The 21,456-nt window shown below is 48.5% G+C and overlaps 1 protein-coding gene and 1 long non-coding RNA gene across 2 annotated transcripts; both read left to right on the top strand.

Moving 5' to 3' along the window:
* Positions 1-520: 520 nt before the first annotated feature.
* LOC139832206 (uncharacterized) lies at positions 521-2,243 on the top strand. Its single transcript, XR_011746906.1, has 3 exons — positions 521-761; positions 1,895-1,979; positions 2,059-2,243. It is a non-coding gene; the product is annotated as an uncharacterized lncRNA (long non-coding RNA).
* Positions 2,244-2,276: 33 nt separating this feature from the next.
* LOC139832710 (uncharacterized) lies at positions 2,277-3,272 on the top strand. The gene is made up of 2 exons (XM_071822531.1): positions 2,277-2,505; positions 2,644-3,272. The coding sequence occupies exons 1-2, from the start codon at positions 2,277-2,279 to the stop codon at positions 3,270-3,272; spliced, it is 858 nt and encodes a 285-aa protein (XP_071678632.1).
* Positions 3,273-21,456: the final 18,184 nt, after the last annotated feature.

The raw sequence follows: 21,456 nt of genomic DNA, 5'->3' as shown, positions 1-21,456 counted from the left end.
CTCTGACGATATCATCCGGACGTTCATCTCTCGCCGGGTGCTTCCCCTCCAGCGCCGGGCTCACAAGATGAGCCAGATGTGCGGCCGCCGTGATCCGACAAAGATCACCAGCTTCCCGTTGAGCAAAGAGGATGTAGTCCTCAAGGCTAGGCAAATTTGCCAAACTGAGATGCCGATGGACTGGGAGTGGGGCCTCCTTCCTCTCTGCTCCCAGAATCCCCCAACTGCTGAAGTAAGAACTGAGCAATCCGGGTTGTTGTTCCGGTATCTTTTAATGTGTTGCTAACCCTCTTTCTTTTCTTTTTTTCAGACCTGCGAGCGCTTTCCTCGCATTGCTGCTGAGGCACTGCAAGGCCCCATCCGCAAGCGTGCTCTGGACAAGGAGGATCCGGATCCTCAAGCGGTTGGACACAAGCACAAGATGGGCAGGACCCACACTTCGCGCCCCGGTAACTTTTCAGCCGCAGCTTCCGGTTCCTTGGCATTTTATTCTTACGCTATCTTATACATCGTCTTTCTGCAGACCTCCCCTCAGCCAGCGCCAACCCATCGGTTGTGGAGCACGCCACTCCGCTGGAGGCAATGGTTGGCCAGGAGTTCCTGGATAAACTTGCCTCCAGGGGCCAGAAGAAGAAAGCTCCGGCACCTGAAGCCGGTACGAGTGATGCTCCTCCCCCCAAGCGCTCCCGGAAAGAAATTGTTGCCGGGAAGGAGGTCACGGCCAAGCGCTACCGGAAGCGGGAAATGCCGGTTTCTTCCGGGTAAGTTTCCGTTTCCACTTTCCTTTTGTTTCATGATTTTCCTTTTTCCGGAAGCTTTTTCTGAACTTCCTTTTTTCTTTATCTTTTTAGCGCTCCGCTCAAGATTACCAAAAGCGCCACCGGCATGAGGCCGGAAGGCACTGAGGGTGCCGCCAGGGCCTCTCCTCCTCCTCGACCAAGTCCGGTACCATCTGGTGCCGGCAAATCTCTAGCCTCCCCTCGGGGAGGCAACACAAGTGCGGGGCGCGCGGCCCCGGAAACTATAGATCACCGCGCGGAGGAGGATTTCTCTTCCCCTCCAGAAGCCCAAGACACCGGCGCCAGCAACATTGGCGCCGGCACCGAAGATGCCGGGAGGGCGGAACCTCTGGTTCCTCCCGTCCCGGAGAAGACGACGACATCTGCTTCTTCCCTTTCCAAGAGCGTGCCGGATTCTTCCGCGCCGGCAAGCTCCTCTGCGGCAAAGGACGCACCGGATGCTCCTGCGCCTCCACCGGCTGCTCCTGTCGGCAAGCCAGCCACCGCCAAGCCTACGCCTCCAGCGCAAGATCCTGCTGCGGTGGTCAGCGCCGCCAGCTCTCCTTCCTCCGGCTCACGGAGCCTCGTGCTGCACGCCGGCCGTGCCGCTCTTGTGGCCGGAGAAACGGCTTCAGCTCAGCTGGGCCGGATCACCGAGCTCACCCGCGGAGGAGCCGATCTGGGCCACCTCGCCGATTACGCTGAGAAGTGGAATCGAGCGGATCTTTCTCCAGCGACGCTCGGCCTGGGGAAGGATAAGCTGCCGGTAATTGATCCTGCCGGCCCTCGGAGCACCGGGCAGCACTTTGGCCGGCTGCGGCGCGCGGTCAAAGAATTTGACACCGCGTGGCACGACGCCAACCACAACGTGGCTGTAAGTTACACAAACTTCATAACTCTTTTAAATGTATGCCGGTTTTTACTCTTTCAAGATTATATATATCTTCCCAGTCCCCGAGTTTCGGGTTGAGAGCGCAGCTCTCCGCGCCAAACTTTGTTAGAAAACCAAGAAACCGGCATAGCCAGTCCCCAGGTTCCGGGTTGAGAGCACAGCTCTTAGCACGAAACTTTGTCCATACCGGCATCTTCTTACCGGAACCTTTTCATTTGATCAGGGCACCTTGGACACCCGGAAGCATCTCTTTGAGGAGCTTCTGTGGGAGCACCGGGAGCTTTCCGAGGCCCACAGCAAATGCCAAGGTTAGTTTCTTGCGCGTCCGGCTTCTTTTTACCGGTTGCTTCTTTCTTTAAGTACTTATATAAACTCTTTGCACGCCAGCTGTGCCGGAAGCCACCGTCAAGGACCTCTCCGACCAGCTCGCCACGCTCAAAGGTATCATTTCCCTTTCCGGTTGGTTTCCGTCTTTTTAATCTACCGGTTTCTTTCTGTTAACACTTTGCTTCCGGATTGCAGCTGAAAAAGAGCAGCTCGCCAAGGAGCACCAACAAGCTCTGGATGCTCAGAGGAAAGTTTCCTCTGAGCTGAAGGATAAGCTCATGGAGGCTGAAGTCCGGCACTCTCAGGAGCTCAAGGACGCCCAAGCTGCCGCTGAGACGAAGCTGGACGACACCTTGAAGGAGTTTGCCCACAACAGCAAGGTGCTGCGGTCGGAGCTGGAAGAGGAGAGCAAGGCGCGAAAGGCCGCAGAAGAACGGATCGGCGTCCTCACCACAGATCAGGCTGCATATGACCGGTTGGTCATGCAGGCCGATGCCCTGGCCTTCAGTAAGTCCTTTTTCTTTTCTTTTGCTTAAAAGCTTCTCTCTTTCCGGCAAGATCTCTTTATATTTGTTCCCTTTATCTTTTCTTTTCTTACCGGCAACATTTTCTTATACCGGTTCTCTTTTCTTCTTCCTCCCGCAGAACTCTTCCCAGATTCACAGGTGCACGCTGTCAAGAAGGTGGCGGAACGTAGGGCTGAGCAATCCATGACCAATCCGGATGCGCCCTGGGACTCCTATGACCATCTTGTGGCATTGGCCGCCCGGATCTGCCACATGAGAGCTGTGGACCGGCACCTGGTCGAGCTACCGGAGAGGGCCATAGAGATTTTCAAGGTGCTGTGGCCCGGGGAAGCTGTTCCGGTGAATCTAACGCTTATCTCGGATCGCCTGAAGGATGCTTGCCGGAGGATCCGGGAATGGAAATGCTCAGCGGCCCGTGCCGGAGCGGATGCTGCACTACGCATCGCCTGCTCCTGGTATGAAGATTTGGATCTGGATGCTTTCCATAGCCTCCGCGGCGACGCGCCCACGGACATGGATCCGGTCTTGTCCGCCAAGCGCCAGGACCGCGCCTACCGGATTGCGGAGTTTGCCCACACGCGCACCTTCATCCCTCCTCCTCCCGGCATCAGAGACGAAATCTCCGACGACGAAAAAGACGTTGAGGACGAGGAGGATGAGGAAGCCGCAGAAGGCAACGCCCCTCCGGAACAAGGCGACGCTCCTCCGGTAGCTTCTAAAGCCGGCACGCAGCCCCCGGTTGCTTGAACTCACTCATTATGTATCACCTGTTGCTTCAAAACAATGCCCATTAAATTCTACCCCGGTATGCCGGGGTCTATGATGTAAGATAATACTTGCTTTTTTGGCTGTGCTACAACATTTCATGCCGGTAAGCTATACCGGTAATTTATCAAGTTTAAGCTTGTATGCGATCTTAGCATTTTACTTATCGTTTGCTTTTATCCTGCACTGTGAAGATTCCGGAATTGTTTCGGCATCCAATCCGATGCACACTTGGTTCTTTTACTTTGGCTCTGCCTACCTCTCTGGGTTTTTTGGCGTATGAGTTCCAAAGTTCTTTTGCCAAGCAAGCACTTTCTTGAACTTAGAAATAACTTGAAATTTTGCACAAAAAACCGGTATAACCGGGGTTAGTTAAATTTTTCCGGATTGTTCGTTCCCACTCCCTCTTTTCGTGGTTCACGTGTTTAATTCCTACCGGTTTATCTTGCTTGCCATGAAGCCGGGTTGCGGACAGCAGCAGAGTCGAAGACTCCGGTAAGTTTGACACGCTACTAAACCGGAAAGAAAAAATGTTCACTAAGCAACCGGTAACTGAAAAAATAAACATGTTACATGCAATTCCGGTAGAGATAGTCCCCGAGATTCATTCGAGGTTCCGGCATCTTTTATTCATAGCAAATAAGGTACAAAAAAGAACTTCTTATAGCACATCTTCAGGAATAGAAAGGTCGCAACAAAGCTATGTTCCATGGGCGCTTGGTTTCGTCTCATGACCTGTCCGCCTTTCCCTTCTTCGATTCCTGTGCATCAATCAAGTAGTATGCATCATTGTGTAGAGCCTTGCTCACAATGAAAGGTCCTTCCCAGGGAGGTGAGAGTTTGTGGCGCCCCTCAGTGCGCTGCACTAGGCGTAGCACCAGGTCCCCTTCCCGGAACACTCTCGGATTAACCTTCCGGCTATGATAGCGCCTGAGGTTCTGCTGGTATATGGCTGTTCTTGCCAAAGCCAGCTCTCTTGCTTCCTCGAGCAAATCCACATCATTTTCTCGGGCCTCTTTTACCTCTTCTTCGGTATAGAGTTGAACCCTTGGTGAATCATGAATGATATCGGTTGGTATCACGGCTTCAGCCCCATAGACCATAAAGAATGGAGTGTATCCGGTAGACCGGTTCGGAGTTGTTCTTATGCTCCACAGCACTGATGGTAACTCATCGAGCCAGCATCCCGGTGTCTTTTCAAGCGGTTCAATTAGCCTTGGCTTGATACCGGAAAGCACCAAAGCATTGGTTCTTTCCACTTGGCCATTGCCTTGCGGGTGTGCAACCGAGCACAAATCCAACCGGATATTGTTATCCTCACAAAATCTTTTGAACTCACCTTGAGCAAAGTTTGTGCCATTGTCAGTGATAATGCTATGCGGGTATCCATACCGCAAGATAACATCTTTCAAGAATTTCACGGCCGTGTGCCCATCACATTTTGCGATAGGTTTCACCTCTAGCCACTTGGTGAATTTATCCACCATCACTAGGATGTGGGTAAAGCTGCTCCTAGTAGTTTTGAATGGGCCAACCATGTCAAGGCACCAAACAGCAAACGGCCACGTTAACGGTATAGTTTTTAAACCGGATGCTGGGGTATGGTTTTGCTTGGCGTACCTCTGGCACCCGTTGCATTTTCGTACCAAATCCTCAGCATTTTCCAGTGCAGTGGGCCAGTAGAACCCATGCCGGAACACCTTTGCCACCAGCGCCCTTGATGAGGCATGATGCCCACATTCTCCTTGGTGAATTTCCACCAGCATTTCTTTTCCTTCTTCCGGTTCCACACATCTTTGAAGGACACCGGTAACACTTCTTTTGTATACCTCTCCGTTGATAATGGTATAGGCCTTGGATCTCCTCTGGATCCTTCTCGATTCATTTTCGTCAACCGGCAGGGTGCCGTTGATCAGGAATTCCTTAATAGGTTCAACCCAAGTTGGTGCTTCCCGAACCAGAAATACCGGCACGTCCACCTCCATACTGTCCACCAGCATAACTTCTTCCGGTTTGGATCCGGTAGTCCCCGAGTTTACCGGAACAGTCCTCGGGTTTCCCTCGTCAATGTCCATTGGCACAACGTGTGACTCCGGTACAAAGATTGACTCAGACTCCGGACTTGGTTTGATCGATGGCACCCTTAGGTGAGCCAATGCTACTCCGGGAGGAATTTCTTGCCGGGAGGAACCCAACTTAGAGAGTGTATCCGCGGCTTCATTTTCTGCCCGCGGCACATGGTGGAACTCACACCCCTCGAAGAATCCGGCAATCTTTTGCACATGAAACCGGTATGAGGCCATGTTGGCATCTTTTGCGTCCCAATCTCCGGAACATTGTTGCACCACAAGATCGGAATCACCGTAGCAAATGATCCTGTGTGCACCGATTTCTTTTGCGACCTTGAGCCCGTGAATTAGAGCCTCATACTCAGCAACATTGTTTGATGCCCTGAAATGCACCTGTAAAACATACCGGAGATGATCACCCTTTGGTGAAGTAAGAACCACACCGGCACCTAGACCCTCTTTGAGCTTGGATCCATCAAAGTGCATCTTCCAGTATTCTACTTTTTGTTCCGGCGGTCTGTATTGCGTTTCCGCCCAATCGCCCAGAAAATCAGCCAAGGCTTGTGATTTTATGGCTTCTCTTCTCTCATATACCGGCACATACGGTGATAGCTGAATTGCCCATTTGGCAATCCTGCCGCTAGCATCTTTGTTGCACATGATATCCGAAATGGGTGCCTCGCTCACCACCGTCATGGGGTGCTCCTCAAAGTAGTGCTTGAGCTTTGTGGCGGCCATGTACACGCCGTAGGTCATTTTTTGGAAGTGATGGTAGTTTTGTTTTGAGAGGGAGAGCACCTTGCTCAGGTAGTATACCGGCCTTTGCACGGTTTTTCCTTCCTCTTCTCTTTCTACCACAACCACAACACTCACGACCCGGTTTGTTGCTGCTATGTACAACAGCATGGGTTCCCTTTCCAAAGGTGAAGCCAATACCGGTGCAGTTGCCAGCATTTTCTTTAGTTCTTTAAACGCATCGTCTGCCTGCGGGGTCCAGACAAAGGTATCGGATTTTTTCATCAAAGCATACAGCGGCAAAGCCTTTTCGCCCAACCGGCTTATAAACCGGCTTAGCGATGCCAAGCTTCCGGTAAACTTTTGTACATCTTTGAGATCTCGCGGTATAGTCATTCTTTCAATAGCCCGGATTTTTACCGGATTAACCTCTATCCCGCGGCTTGACACGAGAAAACCAAGCAGTTTGCCGGCAGGAACACCGAAGGTGCATTTAGCCGGATTGGGTTTCATCCGGAACCTTCGCAAGTTGTCAAATGTTTGCCTTAGATCGCTGATCAAGGTTTCTTTTACTTTAGTTTTTATGACAACATCGTCCACATAGACTTGCACATTTTTTCCAATTTGATCAAACAAACACTTTTGCATACAGCGCTGGTACGTTGCACCAGCGTTGCGCAAACCGAATGGCATAGTGACATAGCAATAAGCCCCGTGCGGGGTAATGAACGCAGTTTTTATTTGATCTTCCTTTTTCAAGGGAATTTGGTGGAAACCGGAATAGGCATCCAGGAAAGACAACAGTTCACAACCAGCAGTGGAATCGATCACTTGATCAATCCGGGGTAAAGGGAAAGGATCTTTTGGGCAAGCCTTGTTCAGGTTGGTGTAGTCGATGCACATGCGCCACACCTTTGGAGCCTTGGGGTCTTCCTCTTTTTTCTTCTCGACCAGCACCGGATTGGCCAGCCACTCAGTATGCAGTACTTCCACGATGAAGCCGGAAACCAGTAACTTTGTTACTTCCTCTCCAATGATCTTCCTCCTATCTTCAGCAAACCGGCGTAAAGGTTGCCGCACCGGCTTCGCGTCCTTCCGGACATTCAGAGAGTGCTCAGCCAACTCCCTCGGCACACCCACCAAGTCATCAGTGGACCAGGCAAAGATGTTCCGATTCTCACGGAGGAAGTTGACGAGCGCGCTTTCCTATGCCTCATTCAGGCCGGCACCGATACGAACGGTACGCTCTGGGTAAGCCGGATCCAGCACAATGTCCTTCGTTTCTTTTGTCGGCTTGAAAACTGGTGAGCCAAGTTGGCCGCTCATTGCCGCTAAGTTCAGCTGGGAGGATTGAGCTAGCGCAACTGCAGTTTGCATTCTCCTTTTTTCTTCCGCTATCACCAGCGATTCGGCCAGATTTGATCCGGCGGATGCAGTTTCCAGTGACACTTTGTAGTTTCCCACCACGGTTAAGGGTCCGTTGGGTGCCGGCATCTTCATCTTAAGATACGCCGTATGAGTTGAGGCCATGAACGCAGCCAATGCCGGTCTCCCTAGCAGTGCATGATAAGGGCTGTCCAGGTCCACCACCTCAAACAGGAGATTTTCCACCCGGCAATTATCACGTCCCCCAAACGATACATCCACCCGGACTTTTCCCATGGGCGAACAGGACAACCCCGGAACGATTCCGTGGAATGTTGTGTGAGTGGGCTGAAGCATGTTTTCTGTTATGCCAAGCGTGTGCATGGTATGCCGGTACATAATGTTTATGCTGCTCCCATTGTCTATCAGCACCTTGCTGAATTTGACACGAGCCGTTGGCCCATGCATGATTGGGTCCACAACGAGAGCGTAACCACCCGGATTCGGCATGATCTTAGGGTGATCTTTGAATGACCAGGCAATTTCCTGATCTGACCACAGCATGTATTTTGGCACTGCCGGCATTACTGCGTTCACTTCCATGGAACGGCGACGCACGCTTTGCTTGTCGGTTGGCTCAGTTACGAACACAACACAGCACATGTCCGGATCCTGATAAACATTCCGGCCTAAAGGTGCCGGTGGTGGAGCTTGGTTAATACCTTGTGCCACCTGATGAACTTGTTGTTGCTGCCGGTTCGGCTGAGGGTGTACCGGTAAAGCGTTTGCTCCGGTAAGTGGGGGTGGTGGTGGAAGTCTTCCGGTACCCTGGTCCCTGGCATCTTTCATCATGCCTCTTTCCATCAATCTTTTTGTCCAAGTGCAATCTTTTGTCAAGTGGTTCGCGGGTCTCGCGGGATTTGGTGTGTGCCACCGGCACGGCTGATCCATTGCGGATTCCATGGTGTACTTCTCATCGTTTTGCCACGGCTTCTTTTCAACCCATTGTTTTTTAGGACCCGCCCACGGCTGCGATCCGGTTTTTTGCCTCTGGCTTCCGCCGGCACCAGAATTATCCTGCACCGTGGCAACTTGCTGTGGGCCATACCTCCGATCCGGAAAATCTTCCCTTCTTTTGTTATGCCGGTTGTCCCGGTATTGATCATGGCGCGGTTGGCTCGCTTGCGCCGGTTCAGCTTGAACCGCCGGTTGCATTGGGTCTCCCAATGCGTAGCTATCTGCCACACGTATCATTTCTGCCAAAGTTACCGGCATGTTCCTCTGCAGCTTTTGCCACAGCGGTGAACCTCTTCTGCACCCATTGCAAAACCAAGCAATGGCCTGTGCCTCGATTACCCCCTCACAGGAGTTCCTCGTGGAGTTCCACCGGGTCAGGTAATCCCGGTCTGTTTCATTCGAGCGCTGCACGCACAGGGCGAGCTGCTGTGGCCTGTTTGGCCTCCGGTACGTACTGCTGAAATTGCTCACGAAAGCTTCCTCAAAGTCTATCCAGCCATTTATGCTTCCTGCCGGCAGGTTGTTAAGCCAAATGCGTGCCGGTCCTACCAGGAAGGATGGTACGATTCTTATGGCCCAACGCCGGTTTCCTCCACCTGCGACGGTTCCTCCGCCGCCAGCGACGTATACTGCGGTAACATAATCCGCAAGCCAATCTTCCGGCTTAGTGGTGCCATCATACGTTTTTGTGTCGCGGGGCAACTGGAAGTTGCGAACCGGTGGTTTTTCTTTCATGATTCGCGGGCCAAAGCATTTTGGACCCGGAGGACCTTCTGCCTCGATCATCTCGGATAATTATACTCTGTCCAGCCTGTGCCTCGCATCCCGGTCTGGCAGGCATCTTTCTCCTATACGTACCCCCAAAGGGTTCCGGTAGGCTGCTACTCTCTCAGTTCCGGAATCAGCCTCATCGTAACGTTCCGGTACCGCGGCTCTTGCCTGCCGGTACCTTGGCGGAGGCATTTCCTCCTCATCATACGCTGCTCTTGCCGCGCGATAATTTTGCCCGGCTTCACCTTTACCGGCATAATTGTTTCCGGCATAGCCGTTTCCGGCATGGCCACGCACTGCCCCTAGGCTTTTTCTTCCGGCCTCGTGTTGCCCGGCCTGTTGTTTACCGGCAAGTACCGGATCATACACAGTCATTTGCTGTGCATTCACATCTTTTTCTCTTCTTCTGTTCGGATGGGGGGACGATGCCTACCCATGGGACTTGCTTCCGGCATTCTTTGCCGAACGCACCGATTTCGATGCCGCAGCTTTGTTCATTTTAGCAAGCTGCTCAGCATGTTGTTCCTGTATTATGTCAAGCAGCTCCCTGACACGATCTTGTTGTTTTGCAAGAGCATCTCCGGTAAGCGAATCACACATCTCTACAGCAGCCCTAGCAGCTTTTATGGTTTTATCCGGGCTACTGTACTTAGGTTTCTCTACAATGCTCAAAGATGCAGAGGCACTCTTACCGGTAAGAATCTCCTTACGCAGATCCTGATCTAGATTGCGAGCTCTAAGCCGGTTTTCCGGTACTCTAGCAGGTTGAGCGCTAACAGAAGCAAAGCCATGGGCAGCGTTATACTCACGTAGGGTTAGGTTCAGCTCGCGTTGCGCCCGGATGATGTCCGCGCCGCCGGAGAGAAGCTTTTGTCGTTGCGCCTCCAGCTCCGCCTGAGCCGCTGCCGGATCGATGTTCTGCGCGATGGGCGTCACCAGCACGTTCATGGCTGCTTGGAGAGGAGTCTCCGGTGGCGCTGCAGATGTACCCGCAACCTCCTGGTCGCGCTCGGTCGGTGGCTTGGCCGTGCGCGTAGACCTTGCTTGTCCCGCGCCTTCCGCCGCTGCTTCCTTGCCGGCGCCAGCCGTGCCAACCACCAGCACCTCCACGCTGCCGGCGGCGTGGCCGCTGCGAACCGCAGATCTTGGCGGGTCCGGAGCCACCAGCACCGGCGAGAGGCACTGGCGCTCAGGGACGGTGCCGTAGTAGACGCGGAGGCTGCCGAACTCGATGATGCTGCCGTTCTTGGGGAACTTACCTCCGTTGGCGAAGCAACCCACGTTGTCGTTGACGAAGTCCAACGAGCCGAGGCGCTGGACGAGACCAGACACCACACGCTCGCCGGAGATGGTGAGGAGGCCCGCCCGAATATGAACTCCAGCAAGCGCAACTGCTGGCCCCACGGTGGGCGCCAACTGTCGTCGTGGTGAACAGACAGATGCCATGGGATGGCTTGAGTTGGTGCCCTAGAGGATTCGGGGGAGGGTTTCCGGAAGGGTAGCCGGATGCTTTCCTGAAGAACTTGGCCTTGGCCAGAGGTTGAAGAAGAAGAACTCACTAACTATTTCTCCCTCAGATCTCTCTATTCCTTGATCACAAGTGGTTACAGGTTTCTGGTTACACGCAATAGCTCAGGACGTACCCGCACAAGGGTGTGCCCCCTCTCCTTATATAGGGGAGAGGGTGGCTTACAGGGGAAGAAACCCTAGGAAACCCTAATGGCATCTTTGACTAGACAAACTACTTTACAAAGCCACTTTGGCTACCGGTGACGCCGGTATCTCTTTAATCAGGGGCGCCGACATCATCCGGTACCTTTTACGTCACCTTCTGCTTTTGGCGTCAGGGCTTCGTTTAAAGCTGAAGTGCTTCGCTCATCCTTGTCCTCTAGCTCTGGAGAGAATCTTTGACCAGCCTTGCCGACGTGCTACAGTGTAGCCTGTACCGGTACTCTGGTACCTTCTTAGCCGGTTCCGGTATACCCCTCCTGGGATACCGGCATGATTCACTTCGCATAGAACCAACTCTTGTTAGCCGGAATAACTTTTAAACCGGTATCTTGATGGCTCAAACCATCCGGTTTGGCATGCCTTTGGCATACCGGGGGTCATCCCCCCAACATACAGGCCTCACCATGAGTTTGTATACACCCGAAGTCTTTGATCACCTTATCAAAGCGTCGGTTCCAACTCCGGGTTGCTTGCTTCAGTCCATAAATGGAACGCTGAAGTTTGCATACCTTGTCAGCATTTTTAGGATCGACAAAACCTTTGGGTTGTACCATATACAACTCTTCCTCAATGTCACCATTAAGGAACGCCGTTTTGACATCCATCTGCCAAATCTCATAATCGAAAAATGCAGCTATTGCTAACAAAATCCTCACAGACTTTAGCTTCGCTATAGGTGAGAAAGTCTCATCGTAGTCAACTCCTTGAATTTGTCGGAACCCCTTCGTGACAAGTCGAGCTTTATAGACAGTAATATTACCATCAGCGTCTGTTTTTCTTTTGAAGATCCATTTATTCTCGACAGCCTTGCGGCTATCAGGTAAGTCTACCAAAGTCCATACTTGGTTATCATACATGGATCCCATTTCGGATTTCATGGCCTCGTGCCATTTGTTGGAATCTGGGCTCATCATTGCTTCCTCATACGTCGCAGGGTCTTCATCATTGTTATCCACAATCATGACATTTAGACAGGGATCATACCAATCAGGAGTGGTACGAGCCCTCGTCGATCTGCGAGGTTCAGTAGCTTCTTCGTTCGAAGTTTCATGATCATCATCATTTGCTTCCTCTCCTATCGGTGCAGGCTGCACAGGAACATCTTCCGGCACTACACTACTCTGATCTACGAGAGAAGGTTCAATAACCTCGTCGAGTTCTACTCTCCTTCCAGTCACTTCTTTAGTGAGAAACTCCTTCTCAAGAAAGGATCCGTTCATGGCAACAAAGATTTTGCCTTCGGATCTGTGATAGAAACTGTACCCAATTGTTTCTTTAGGGTATCCTATGAAGACGCATTTCTCCGCTTTGGGTTCTAGCTTGTCAGGTTGTAACTTCTTTACATAAGCTTCGCAACCCCAAACTTTAAGGAACGACAGCTTAGGTTTCTTACCAAACCATAATTTATACGGTATCGTTTCAATGGATTTAGATGGTGCCCTATTTAAAGTGAATGCGGCTGTCTCTAATGCATAGCCCCAAAACGATAACGGCAAATCGGTAAGAGACATCATAGAACGAACCATATCTAAGAGAGTTCGATTACGACGTTCGGACACACCATTGCGCTGTGGTGTTCCCGGCGGTATCAACTATGAAAGTATTCCGCATTTCTTTAAATGCATGCCAAACTCATAACTCAGATATTCGCCTCCACGATCAGAACGCAGAAATTTAATCTTCTTGTTACGTTGATTTTCTACTTCACTTTGGAATTCCTTAAACTTCTCAAAAGTTTCGGACTTATGTTTCATAAAGTAAATATACCCATATCTACTCAGATCATCCGTGAAGGTTAGAACACAACGATAACCACCGCGCGATGCTACACTCATTGGTCCGCACACATCGGTATATATGATTTCCAATAAGTCTGTAGCTCGCTCCATTGTACCAAAGAATGGAGTCTTAGTCATTTTTCCCATTAGACATGCTTCGCATCTATCAAGTGACTCAAAGTCAAGTGACTCAAGAAGTCCATCAGAATGGAGTTTCTTCATGCGCTTCACTCCAATATGACCAAGACGACAGTGCCACATATAAGTAGAATTATCATTTAATTTAATTCGCTTAGCATCAATGTTATGAACATGTGCATCACTACTATCGAGATTTAACAAGAATAAACCATTCATCTCAGGCGCATGACCATAAAAGATATTATTCATGTAAATAGAACAACCATTATTCTCTGATTTAAATGAATAACCGTCTTGCATCAAACAAGATCCAGATATAATGTTCATGCTCAACGCAGGCACCAAATAACAATTATTAAGGTTTAAAACTAATCCCGAAGGTAGATGTAGAGGGAGCGTGCCGACGGCGATCACATCGACCTTGGATCCATTTCCAACGCGCATCGTCACCTCGTCCCTTGCTAGTCTTCGTTTATTCAGCAGTTCTTGTTTCGAGTTACAAATGTGAGCAACCGAACCAGTATCAAATACCCAGGCACTACTACGACTACCAGTAAGATAGACATCAATAACATGTATATCAAATATACCTTTCTTCTTGACAAGGCCGCTCTTCAGATCAACCAAGTACTTGGGGCAATTACGCTTCCAGTGCCCTTCCTCCTTGCAGTAATAGCACACAGTATCAGGTTTAGGGCTAGCCTTGGGCTTCTTAGGAGGCGCAGCAGCTTTCTTGCTGCCCTTCTTGAAGTTGCCCTTGTTGTTAGGCTTGCCCTGCTTCTTGAAACTGGTGGTCTTGTTGACCATCAACACTTGGTGCTCTTTCTGTATCTCCACCTCAGCAGATTTCAGCATGGAAAAGAGTTCAGGTAACTCTTTGTTCATGTTCTGCATGTTGTAGTTCATCACGAAGTTCTTGTAACTAGGTGGCAGTGATTGGAGGACACGATGAATACCCAGCTGGTTAGGAATCACAATTCCCAAGTCACTAAGCTTCTTCGCGTGCCCAGACATCTTGAGCACGTGCTCGCTAACGGAGCTGCCCTCTTCCATCATGCAGCCAAAGAAATGTTTCGAGGCCTCATAGCTTTCCACGGCCGCATGAGTTTCAAAGATAGCTTTGAGCTCACGGACCAGCTCATAAGGATCATGGTGCTCAAAACGCTTTTGGAGCTCCGCCTCTAGGCTACACAGGATGGCACACTGAACTTGGGAGTACTGAGTTTTCCGAGTCTGGTAAACATTCTTTACCTCATTGGGAGCAGTTTCTGCAGGTTGGGCACCTAGCGGTGCATCGAGCACATATTGCAGGTTTCCACCAGTAAGGAAAATCCTCACATGGCGGAACCAGTCAGTGAAGTTGCTACCATTGCTCTTAAGTTTTTCTTTCTCTAGGAACTGGTTAAAATTGATGGAGGGGGCCGCCATGATCTACATTGCAAAGAGTTTAGACTAAGTTTATGATAAATTGAGTTCAATTTTAATTCTTAAATAAACTAGGTGAACTCCCACTCAAAACAATATCCCTCACATTGTCTTAGTGATTACACGAACCAAATCCACTACACCAAGTCCGATCTTCACGAGAAAAGATGTAGTTTCAAAGGCAAACACTCAAAGTGTTCATCATATCATTCATATGACTCATGCTCTACCTTTCAGTATCTCGTGTTCCGAGACCATATCTGTACATGCTAGGCTCGTCAAGGCAACCTTAGTATCCGCGTGTGCAGATCTGGCTTGCACCCGTTGTATGCACATGTAGAATCTATCACACCCGATCATCACGTGATGCTTCGAAACGACAAGTCTTAGCAACGGTGCATACTAAGGATGAACACTTTATTATCTTGATATTTAGTGAGAGGGATCATCTTATAATGCTACCGTCGTGATCTAAGCAAAATAAGATGCAAAAAGGATTAACATCACATGCAATTCATAATGTGTGATATGATATGGCCTTTTCTTCTTGTGCTTTTGATCTCCATCTCCAAAGCACGGACATGATCTCCATCATCACCAGCATGGCGTCAAGGTCAGTGGCGCCGCTTCATGGTTGTCCATCACTTATAGCTACTATAACAACTACTTGAAATAAAGCTATTACATGATGAATAGACACGCAGGTCTTTAACAAAAATTAAAGACAACCATTAGGCTCCTGCCGGTTGCCATAATACAATAATGAGCATCTCATACATCAAATATAATCATCATCACATGGCCATATCACATCACCAAACCCTGCAAAAACAAGTTAGATGCCTCTAATTTGGTTTGCATATTTTACGTGGTTTAGGGTTTTCGAGTAAGATCCAATCTACCTACGAACATGAACCACAACGGTGCTACTAGTGTTGTTAATTGAAGGAGTAAATTGCATCTAAACTATGGAGGGAGAGACAGACACCTGCAAAGCCACTTATGCAATACAAGTTGCATGTCAAGCATGGAGCAAGTCTCATGAACGCGGTCATCTAAAGTTAGCCCGGGCCGCTTCATCCCACCATCCCACAAGATGCAAAGTACACCAACTAAAAACAACAAAAGCAACACCGCCCACAAACTCATTGTGTTCTACTCGTGCAACAGATCTATGCATAGACACGGCTCTGATACCACTGTAGGGTTCGTTGCATGGAAAACAGAAAAATTCTACCGTGAACATGAACAAAAACCAAGATCCAATCTAGGAAGAAGCAAGATCTAATCTACCAAGATCGAAGCAACGAGAAGAGCATGAGACTAACCCTCGAAGATTCCAAAGCCTATGAGTTTAGATCTCGTTGTTGATGTAGTCGATCGTCCCGTGCTGCAATCCGGCAGCACTTCCGTACTCGGTCATGCGTATGGTGTCGATGAAGCCCGTCCTCTCCCCGTTCCAGCGGGCAGCAGAGGTGTGGTAGATCCCCTCGGAATCTCAGCAGCACGATGGTGTGGTGGTGGTGGTGGAGGAGAAAATCTGCAGAGCTTCGCCAAGCTGAAGCAGATGTGTAGTGGAGGAGAGAAGGGGGCGCCAGAGCTAGGGTTTCAAGGGTGTGCACCCCCCCTTGCCCCCTCCCCTCTTTATATAGGGGGGGGAGGTCGGTTTGGGGTGGCCCCCCCACGCCCCAAACAGATCTAGGGCCGGCGGCCAAGAGGGGGGAGTTTTCTTCCCCCCCAAGTTGATCCCCTTTAGGGTTTTGGGGCACCCTAGTGGGCTGGCCGACTTGGGCCTTGAGGGGCATGTGCCCCTGGCCCATTAGGGCTAGGATGCACCCCCTCGGCCCATGTTAGCCCCCCTAGGTCGTGGGCCCCATGGTGGACCCCCCGTAACCTTTTAGAACCTTCCCGGTCATCCACCGGAAAAATCCCGAACTTTTCCGAAACCTAGAAATCAACTTCCCTTATATGAATCTTATTCTTCGGACCATTCCGGACCTCCTCGTGATGTCCTGGATCCCATCCGAGACTCCGAACAAACTTCGGTCTCCATCTCATATTCCGAATCTACTTATGCGACATCGAACCTTAAGCGTGTCACCCTACGGTTCGTGAACTATGCAGACATGGTCGAGACTCCTCTCTGACCAATAACCAATAGCAGGACCTGGAGATCCATAATGGCTCCCACACATTCAGCGATAACTTAGTAATCGATTGAACCATTTACATACGATACCGATTCCCTTTGTCACGCGATACTTTACTTGTCCGAGGTTCGATCATCGGTATCTCCATACCTAGTTCAACCTCGTTTCCGACAAGTACTCTTTACTCGTACCGTGGTATGTCATCTCTTGTGACCTAGTCACATGCTTGCAAGCTAATTAGATGACATTCCACCGAGAGGGCCCAGAGTATATCTATCCGTCATCGGGATGGACAAATCCCACTCTTGATCCATATGCCTCAACTCGCACTTTCTGAATACTTAATCCCATCTTTATAACCACCCATTTACGCAATGGCGTTTGATGTAATCAAAGCATCCTTCCGGTGTAAGTGATTTACATGATCTCATGGTCGAAGGACTAGGTAACTATGTATCGAAAGCTTATAGCAAGTTGAACTTAATGACTTGATCTCATGCTACGCTTATTTGGGTGTGTGTCCATTATATCATTCATCCAATGACATAACCTTGTTATTAACAACATCCAATGTTCATAATCATGAAACCATGATCATCTATTAATCAACAAGCTAGTTATACAAGAGGCTTACTAGGGACTCCTTGTTGTTTACATAACACACATGTATCAATGTTTCGGTTAATACAATTATAGCATGGTATGCAAACATTTATCATAAACACAAAGATATAATAATAACCCTTTTATTATTGCCTCTTGGGCATATCTCCAACACGATCAGAACGCAGAAATTTAATCTTCTTGTTACGTTGATTTTCTACTTCACTTTGGAATTCCTTAAACTTCTCAAAAGTTTCTGACTTATGTTTCATAAAGTAAATATACCCATATCTACTCAGATCATCCGTGAAGGTTAGAACACAACGATAACCACCGCGCGATGCTACACTCATTGGTCCGCACACATCGGTATGTATGATTTCTAATAAGTCTGTAGCTCGCTCCATTGTACCAAAGAATGGAGTCTTAGTCATTTTTCCCATTAGACATGCTTCGCATCTATCAAGTGACTCAAAGTCAAGTGACTCAAGAAGTCCATGGGAATGGAGTTTCTTCATGCGCTTCACTCCAATATGACCAAGACGACAATGCCACATATAAGTAGAATTATCATTCAATTTAATTCGCTTAGCATCAATGTTATGAACATGTGTATCACTACTATCGAGATTTAACAAGAATAAACCATTCATCTCAGGCGCATGACCATAAAAGATATTATTCATATAAATAGAACAACCATTATTCTCTGATTTAAACGAATAACCATCTTGCATCAAACATGATCCAGATATAATGTTCATGCTCAACGCAGGCACCAAATAACAATTATTAAGGTTTAAAACTAATCCCGAAGGTAGATGTAGAGGGAGCGTGCCGACGGCGATCACATCGACCTTGGATCCATTTCCAACGCGCATCGTCACCTCGTCCCTCGCTAGTCTTCGTTTATTCAGCAGTTCCTGTTTCGAGTTACAAATGTGAGCAACCGAGCCAGTATCAAATACCCAGGAACTACTACGACTACCAGTAAGATAGACATCAATAACATGTATATCAAATATACCTTTCTTCTTGACAAGGCCGCTCTTCAGATCAGCCAAGTACTTGGGGCAATTACGCTTCCAGTGCCCTTCCTCCTTGCAGTAATAGCACACAGTATCAGGTTTAGGGCCAGCCTTGGGCTTCTTAGGAGGCGCAGCAGCTTTCTTGCTGCCCTTCTTGAAGTTGCCCTTGTTGTTAGGCTTGCCCTGCTTCTTGAAACTGGTGGTCTTGTTGACCATCAACACTTGGTGCTCTTTCTGTATCTCCACCTCAGCAGATTTCAGCATGGAGAAGAGTTCAGGTAACTCTTTGTTCATGTTCTGCATGTTGTAGTTCATCACGAAGTTCTTGTAACTAGGTGGCAGTGATTGGAGGACACGATGAATACCCAGCTGGTTAGGAATCACAATTCCCAAGTCACTAAGCTTCTTCACGTGCCCAGACATCTTGAGCACGTGCTCGCTAACGGAGCTGCCCTCTTCCATCATGCAACCAAAGAAATATTTCGAGGCCTCATAGCTTTCCATGGCCGCATGAGTTTCAAAGATAGCTTTATGTGGACCCCCGAAACCTTCTAGAACCTTCCCGGTCATCCACCGGAAAAATCCCGAACTTTTCCGAAACCTAGAAATCAACTTACCTTATATGAATCTTATTCTCCGGACCATTCCGGACCTCCTCGTGATGTCCTGGATCCCATCCGAGACTCCGAACAAACTTCGGTCTCCATCTCATATTCCGAATCTACTTATGCGACATCGAACCTTAAGCGTTTCACCCTACGGTTCGTGAACTATGCAGACATGGTCGAGACTCCTCTCCGACCAATAACCAATAGCAGGACCTGGAGATCCATAATGGCTCCCACACATTCAGCGATAACTTAGTGATCGATTGAACCATTTACATACGATACCGATTCCCTTTGTCACGCGATACTTTACTTGTCCGAGGTTCGATCATCGGTATCTCCATACCTAGTTCAACCTCGTTTCCGACAAGTACTCTTTACTCGTACCGTGGTATGTCATCTCTTGTGACCTAGTCACATGCTTGCAAGCTAATTAGACGACATTCCACCGAGAGGGCCCAGAGTATATCTATCCGTCATCGGGATGGACAAATCCCACTCTTGATCCATATGCCTCAACTCGCACTTTCTGAATACTTAATCCCATCTTTATAACCACCCATTTACGCAATGGCGTTTGATGTAATCAAAGCATCCTTCCGGTGTAAGTGATTTACATGATCTCATAGTCGAAGGACTAGGTAACTATGTATCGAAAGCTTATAGCAAGTTGAACTTAATGACTTGATCTCATGCTACGCTTATTTGGGTGTGTGTCCATTATATCATTCATCCAATGACATAACCTTGTTATTAACAACATCCAATGTTCATAATCACGAAACCATGATCATCTATTAATCAACAAGCTAGTTATACAAGAGGCTTACTAGGGACTCCTTGTTGTTTACATAACACACATGTATCAATGTTTCGGTTAATACAATTATAGCATGGTATGCAAACATTTATCATAAACACAAAGATATAATAATAACTATTTTAGTATTGCCTCTTGGGCATATCTCCAACACGTGGTCCATTACGGCGGTTCTCGCGTCGAGGCCACTTCGACCGTTCCCGACGAGGCGTTTGGCCTCCCTAGACCACTTCGCGGACCATTACGGCGGTTCAATGCGTCGAGGCCACTCTGACGGTTGCCCTTCCCGGCGATTGCACCGTCGCTATGCACGCGGTGGGTCAGCGTCAGAAGGCGACCATGGGCTCGCTGCTGGGAAAATGGGCCTCCCCAGGCCAAAAAATAGCGCCGGATTTCGGCCTGGGAGCCCCAACGGCTGGGGATGCTCTTACATCCGGCGCTAAATAGCGCCGGATTTCGGCCTGGGAGCCCCAACGGCTGGGGATGCTCTTACATGTTACTCTTACCCATACCCATCAACGGATACAAGTTTTTCTCATACTCATCACCCGATAGGGTAAATGGGTACCCGCGCTTACGACACATCAAATTGATAAAAAAATTATGACAGAAGGTGAAGTGCTCCTAAACACTACGGGAACCAGTCAAGGTGCCGACGGCCAGATCCTGTGCCGACGGCAAAATATCGGGGCTGTCGGCACAGGACCCGTTCCGGCCAGGCCAGTAGGCAAGCCGTCGGCACAGGAAAACCGTCGGCACAGGAAGGTATGTGCCGACGGCAACCGTCGGCATAGTTTCGGCCGTCGGTACAGCCTCTCTGCCGTGACGGTGAGATAACAGCGTGAGGCCTGTGCCGACGGAGGCACATATTTCAGGCCTGTGCCGACGGCACAACTATTTTCCATTTTACCACATTAATCTTCAAAAAATCATAACTAAATCATTATAATTCAGAAAAATACAAATAATATATTAAATTTTTTAGAAAAATAAGTTCTATCTTAAAAAAATATCAAACTTGGAATATTTAAAATATCTCAAAGAACCTTCTCAAAATGAGTTATTATGTCCGATGTTTTATGGCTTTCACGCCGAACAACCAATATTATGGCTAGAATTGTCGCATAGTTTGTGATAATGTGCCTATATTGTACACACATGTGTATCTTGGGATGTGTTACGATGTTGTAGGAGTAAGTTTTTCTTTTCATCGCATGAAAAAGTCATTTTCCATTTTTGAGGTACCGAAAACGGGATGTTTTATGAAGCAACCACCAAATTAAAGTTTCACATTGGTACCAACACATTTTTCAAAAATACTAGACCAACTAAGATGGAAAATTTCTCAACCGGTGTATCTGGAACCTTTTCGTCCACCCCTCATGAAAAAGACAAATTCCTGCCGAATCGGCGGGATGCTGACCAGATTTGAACTACAGGTACATGATATATTGCTCAAGATTTTTCATAAATATCATTTTTAGGTTCACAACATGCTATTTTATCAGAGATCGAGTGCAAGTTTAGCGAGCCTCAGCCCCGGGCAAAGGATCTTCATGCCCGCTGTTTTGAATATAGTTCGAAACGGGCATAAAAATTTCAAAAACAATCCAAACCATGTAAAACCTTCGCGTGTTGTCATATTATATGTCATAGGTACAATAAAAAATATTAAAGTTGGAAAATTACAAACGTCACAAAAATTCCTTCACAAAATGAGCTATCACGTGCAAGGTTTCATGACATTTAGGTCAAACGACCAATGTTATGGATAGAATTGCGGCATAGTTTGTGATAATGTGCCCATATTGTACACACATGTGCATCTTGGGATATCTTACGATGTTGCAGGAGGAAGTTTTCCTTTTCATCGCACGAAAAAGTCATTTTCTATTTTTGAGGTGCCGAAAACGGGATGTTTTATG

The sequence above is a fragment of the Lolium perenne genome, chromosome 6 (assembly GCF_019359855.2).
Source record: "Lolium perenne isolate Kyuss_39 chromosome 6, Kyuss_2.0, whole genome shotgun sequence".
Taxonomy (NCBI): Eukaryota; Viridiplantae; Streptophyta; class Magnoliopsida; order Poales; family Poaceae; genus Lolium; species Lolium perenne.
Note: the sequence above shows the minus strand (reverse complement) of the source record. Positions and strands in the feature narration are given on the sequence as shown.